We start from the raw sequence: 5561 nt of genomic DNA, 5'->3' as shown, positions 1-5561 counted from the left end.
TTTTTTTTTTGGAGTGGTATATATTGCAGAGGTGTAGAGATGAGTTCCAAACCAGTGGAAAGCAACCCATCTGGATTTCCGCTGCTGTGCTGTAGCACCAACTGTTCCCAGACCTGCACTGCACAGCAAGGAATAGAAGAGATTCAGGTGCTGTCTCTGCCCCTTGCTCCAGGTGGCCTTTGGTTATCCGCATCTGACAACCGTCTTTGGAAGAAGTCAAGTCTCAACAGCTTCCTCCTCCCTCACAGCCAAGGGGAAGAGTCTGGGAGGCAGACACCTTACCAACTCGCTGGGCAGCGGCAGGGAGGCCACGAGAGGCCGGAGCATTGCCGGCAGGGGCCAGATGGCGCAGTGCTGGCCGTGGTCCAGACTGGCGCATGGCATTTGGCATTCCCTGGAAGCCTAATGGAAGAAATGACGGGAAATCCTCAAAACAGAACTGACTGGCAAGTCAGGACAGTCAGCTACAGAAAGCAGGTTGGGGTTGTGCACGGAAAGGAAAGCATGCACTGTTCTTGTTGGAAAGTACAGCCAAGAGGGTCATACAACCAAAATAGCGTCTCTAGCATGCTCACCTTGAGGTCTTCCCCCTTGCTGCCAGCGCGGGTTGGGTCTCATCTGCGTCATTTGATTAGGTGCATAGTAAGTGGGTCTGCTCTGAGCCTGAAGAAAGATCAGACAAGCTCAGAGGCAACATCCAAGTGAATAACAAACACTGTTTACAATGTGTTTTGGCAGTTGTTGCCAGGACTCAACACGCAATTCACATGAAGAGAACAGGCAGCTAGGAAGTCACAGAATTAACCCCACTGACTGCACCCCTCATTAGGGAGTTATTTGCTTATAGGCATAAGAAAGGCTCAGCGAGATTATTGCAGTTGAACCATCAAAGCTCCAAGACAGGTTAAAAACCCACACTAGCTCAGCTTACCTGGGGCACAGCAGGCATGAAATATCCCCCAGCAGCAGGCTGGAACTGATTAATAATTGTGTTGGCAGGCAGGGCTCTCATCCCAGCAATGCGCTGCATGTACTGATTAGTTAGATGGGCCTTTCGCTCTTCTTTCCTTTGTGCAAGTGCAACATACAACGGCTTTGAGCCCACAATTCTCCCATTCATCTCTGTCACAGCTTTTGTAGCTTCCTCTGGAGAGGAAAAGCAGACAAAGCCAAACCCTTTGCTCCGTCCATCTTCCAGCATCACCTGCAGTAAAGATCAATTGCTAGTGGAGTACCAGTACAAGAATTCGGCCTAAGAATCCATGGGTTTTAAGTGTCAGATTTCAGGCAGGTAGGACATAACTGTTGCAGAGGTGTAGAGACAGGTACTCAATGAAAGAAGTCACCTGTCTGGATTTGCTCTGCTTTTCTCTAAGCACCATGTGTCCCCAGGCCCACACCGCACAGTAAGGAATGGGAAAGATTTGGTGCAGCCTCTAAACGCACGTAGGGAAATGCCATTTCATGCTCATTGGCAGCCACCTCAAACAAGCACGTTTGCCACTTCCTGCTTCCTCTTTTCATGAGGGAATGAAGCAAGTTTTCAGTAAAATCCCACCGAGACCCAAAGAAATCTGTTTATTTACTAGTCCAGATGTTCTCAGGACCACAATGACCAGGGGATACAAGAACTGCGCTTCAATCCCATGTCGATAACCGCTCCTTCTTCAGGCTTTAAAATCCAAATACCCCCAAACCCCACAATACCTTGGCACTTGTTATTGACCCAAAAGGTGAGAACTCCTTCCTCAGTTTTTCATCATCTATAGTGTCATCTAGGTTTTTAATGTACAGGTTAACACCCTAGAAGGGAGAGAATAATAAGACACTCGTAACATTAAAGAAAAATCTCGTCAAGCACATCAACTGTTAGCATCCATCTGCCAGAGCTGTAATTGGTCTGAAAACTCTTAATTTAGCGTGTTCCTTTCGTACTATCCAAAGCTGAAGGCGGTAAATGTTGCAAAGGCGTAGAGACAAGTCCCACTGTGGTGAAAGGGAGCTTGTCTGGATTTCCTCTGCCTTCCTATTGCATCATGCATCCCCAGTCCAGCACTACATTGCAAGGAGTAGGAAAGATTCCGATGCGATCTCTGACATGACACAGTTTGGCCATAAATTAGAGAGACATAAAGCACAGGGTTACGCCATCTCCTTCCATCCTTCTAGGTGTCCCTGTCTGAAGGAGACTGCATGACTGTTCTCTCATGCCCTCCTAAACACTTTATTGCCAAGACTATGCCAATACCCCCTTTGCCCCCAAATACCAGAGTTGCCTTTACATATTAACTCCCAGGATCTCTCACAGGACAGTGACTGATTACTTTGTCAATTCCTTTCAGGTCTGCCAATAGACTGAAAATGGGGCTTAAATTTAGGAAAGAAACAGACTTACTCACCTGGTACCGGCTGAGTCTCTCTTGTTTTAGCTGTTCAAACTTCCGTTTCAGCTCTGCCTGGCGCTCAACCTTCTTCTGTGCTCGGCCTACAAATACCATTTTCCCATTGATATCCTTTCCATTCATTTCTTCTACTGCCTGGATAGAGGGTTCAAGAGGAAACTGTCAGCTGCTGAAACAAGACACCGCCTCATCCTATCAAGAACAGGACTGTCCGAAGTCCACATTGTATCCCTGCCTGTTGGCCAGTAAACCAAGGTTGCCATATTACCTTTGCACTGCTTGCAAATTAAATGGCTAATTAAAGCCAAACTGAAGTTATCAGTGCTGGATTGACAGCAACTTGTGAATTTATCCCCACCCCTTCTTACAGTTAAGGCCAAATTTTAACAAGTATTCTGCTTAGCGAAGACCATTTCTAAGCAGTGTTCTCACTCAGGACACCTTCCTCCTCCTGAGGTCCTGCACTGTGGTATTTCTTCGGCAATTAACGTTCTTGATTATACCACTGCACTCTGTGTGGATCTAGTAATCTGGAGAAATGTCAAGTCACCCCTGAACATCAAGCTAGTAAGGTGCAAAAGGCTTCCAAGTCCCCACGCCTAGAAGAGATTACACCCGAGGCAGAATTTTCTCTCAATTTAGTAACAGGGTCCTATGATAAATCAAGTAAGTTTTTCTTCTCTGAAAATACCTAAGCAGCATAAAAAAAGTGTTCATACCTTGTTAGCATCTTCATGCTTTTCAAAGCTTACAAAGCCAAAGCCTTTGGATTTTCCAGTGGGGTCTGTCATCACTTTAACACTCAGAGTTTTACCTGTTACCAAGGGACAGGATTAGTAAGATATCATAGAACTATTTCAAGACTATTAAACTCCATATAATAGCCCCAGCCCTCCCTCTCTCATCTGCTGGTCAGCCTCTGCCTCCTGTCCAACATTTGGCACAACTACTACCCATACTTCAACTTTTCCTCAGCCTCAAAGTGACCCACATAGAGTTACCCAGATGGCAGCAGCACTGTTAAACTGCTATGGGTCATGAGGTTCACAGCCTCATTCAAAGTGTTTCTGTATTTACCATATTTGCTGAAGAGCTCCTTTAGTCTTTCATCATCCATGTCGTCCCCAAAGTTTTTAATATAAACATTGGTGAATTCCTTTGCCTTGGCTCCCAACTCAGCCTCCCGCTCTTTACGAGACTTGAATCTCCCAACAAATCTGTAAGAAAAAATGAAAATCTCAATAAGCAGCTTGTTTTCAAGAGCAGAAAAAACAATGTGTGATATGCAGTGAGGCAAAAAATGAGTGTGTAGTAGGAACTGGGAATGGGGACAAGAAAGGGTGACAGAAGAAGGACAAATAGGCCACAGACCAACCAGAAAAATCACCTGTCCTATGGCAGAGAGTCTTGGACAAGGATGCCCACCCAGCTCTGCAGTGGAGAGAGTACTGGCCGTAGAACCCACCCCAGCCCACTAGCAGAGAGGTAGCAAATCAAGGCTTGGTTAGGGAAACCCACCAGCCCTGTAATGGAGGGGTAGCAGGCCATGGCTTGGGCAGGGTCACTCACCAGCCCTGTAGTGGAGAGGTAGCAGGCCAAGGCTTGGGCCAGGAGAACCAGTGCCTTGTGTGTCCCTGTTAATACCGAGATGCATCACGGTTCATGCGATCGTTGCTGCTTCTGGCTGTGACACTCACACTTTGCGGTCGTTTAGCAGCATGCCGTTCATCTTCTCGATGGCTCTATCTGCAGCATCCTGGGTCTCAAAGTGCACAAATGCGTAGCCCTTAGAGCCATTCTCATCACACACCACCTAGAGAGGCAGAAAGAAAACAAAATGTCAGCTCTCTGAACACCTTTTCTCCGCTGTCACACTCAGACACAAGGCCAGCACTTGAAAACAGGTCACTGTCAAGGGTCAACACTAGGATAGATGTTATCTGTGTTTCAGATTTGCACAATTCATGACCAAATCTGACTTGACTTCAGCAATCCCTGACCTTTTGGTCAACTCTGCCTTTTAGAGACGCCACTCCTCACTTGGTGAAAGGTGTCCCTTTCACTTCCTACACTGGACATGTCTGATCATAACAGAATTGGACAAAGTAACCACATCTCACCTTGCAGGACAAAATATTCCCAAACGCTGAGAATGTGTCATAAAGTGCCTTGTTATCAATGGATTTGTCCAGGTTCTTAATGAAGACATTCCCAACCCCTGACTTCCTCAAGGAGGGGTCCCTCTGAGACCACATGATGCGAATGGGTTTTCCTTTGATCACATCAAAATTCATGGTATCTAGAGCACGCTCAGCTGCAAGAGAAGTCAAGAACAGATTTCTGTGGTTTGTTAAAGAATAAAGGTTTCCATCACGTGGGTGGATCGTTTTCTCCGATTTCTGCTCAGCTCACAGAGACAATACCACAGGGCAGTATCTCGGGCAACCAATTTCAATGACTTTTTAACTCACTGTTTCAAGGGGGATGTTTGCAGCACTAGGCATGTTTAAGTATATAATAGGTTGAATAGACTATTTTAAATTGACATGATAGTAATGTTTTGACAACCACAGCAAAATAAATGTCAAAATGCTTATGGTTTATTAGTTCTATTCTTAATTATGATAAAGGTAAATTGCTACACCCAAAGAAGGAAAGGATAGACAGGAAACCCTGAGGAAAAAAGGAAGTAACAAAAGTGACTGTTTGGCTTGTTTGCTTTTCATGAAGCTCACATCTACCCATACTAATTTCTATTAAGAGAAAGGGATCATCTCCCTATCAGGTCAGGGAAAACATGCATGAACACGTGGCTGGCTGGGAAGAAGACATGAGTCAGCCCCTATAACTTATGTGGCCAAAAAATTATTCCCAAGTTGCTGAATCTAAAAATGACAGCAAGAGAGGACAAAACCCTGGAAAAAAAAAAGTCCATATACCCGATCTGATTAACAGGGAAGTGTTTATCTAAACTCTAAAACCCCAGCACTGTCATTCTAACCCACACTGAAACCCCCTCCAAGATTCTATTTCTGCTACCTACTGATATATTAAAAGGATCATTACGTACACACATCAGGATCTTCTTCATAAAACTGAGATGCTTGGGACTCTTCTGTGCCAGAAAACACTCCCAGCATGGAGTGCACAGAGAAACAG

At 45.4% G+C, this 5561-nt stretch overlaps 1 protein-coding gene and 3 non-coding genes across 4 annotated transcripts in view; all 4 read right to left on the bottom strand.

Annotated features, from left to right (window-relative positions):
* Nucleotides 1-18: 18 nt before the first annotated feature.
* Nucleotides 19-151, bottom strand: LOC118451638. The gene has a single exon (XR_004841133.1). It is a non-coding gene; the product is annotated as a small nucleolar RNA SNORA55 (small nucleolar RNA).
* The window catches only part of LOC104134978 (polyadenylate-binding protein 4), a 14809-nt gene continuing 9271 nt past the window's right edge, over nucleotides 24-5561 (bottom strand). The window contains exons 2-10 of the mRNA XM_035904003.1: nucleotides 4523-4716; nucleotides 4100-4215; nucleotides 3480-3619; nucleotides 3122-3216; nucleotides 2400-2537; nucleotides 1708-1803; nucleotides 932-1204; nucleotides 576-663; nucleotides 24-402 (exon numbers count right to left, since the gene is read on the bottom strand). Of these exons, the coding sequence (XP_035759896.1) occupies nucleotides 224-402; nucleotides 576-663; nucleotides 932-1204; nucleotides 1708-1803; nucleotides 2400-2537; nucleotides 3122-3216; nucleotides 3480-3619; nucleotides 4100-4215; nucleotides 4523-4716 (1319 nt within the window). The 3' untranslated portion in view covers nucleotides 24-223. The remainder of the gene's footprint in view (nucleotides 403-575; nucleotides 664-931; nucleotides 1205-1707; nucleotides 1804-2399; nucleotides 2538-3121; nucleotides 3217-3479; nucleotides 3620-4099; nucleotides 4216-4522; nucleotides 4717-5561) is intronic.
* Nucleotides 1301-1431, bottom strand: LOC118451639. The gene has a single exon (XR_004841134.1). It is a non-coding gene; the product is annotated as a small nucleolar RNA SNORA55 (small nucleolar RNA).
* On the bottom strand, nucleotides 1956-2088 carry LOC118451640. The gene has a single exon (XR_004841135.1). It is a non-coding gene; the product is annotated as a small nucleolar RNA SNORA55 (small nucleolar RNA).

The sequence above is a fragment of the Egretta garzetta genome, unplaced genomic scaffold, assembly GCF_000687185.1.
Source record: "Egretta garzetta isolate BGI_Z169 unplaced genomic scaffold, ASM68718v1 scaffold101, whole genome shotgun sequence".
Classification (NCBI taxonomy): Eukaryota; Metazoa; Chordata; class Aves; order Pelecaniformes; family Ardeidae; genus Egretta; species Egretta garzetta.
The sequence above is the reverse complement of the archived record's forward strand: the minus strand, read 5'-3'. Positions and strand labels throughout refer to the sequence as shown.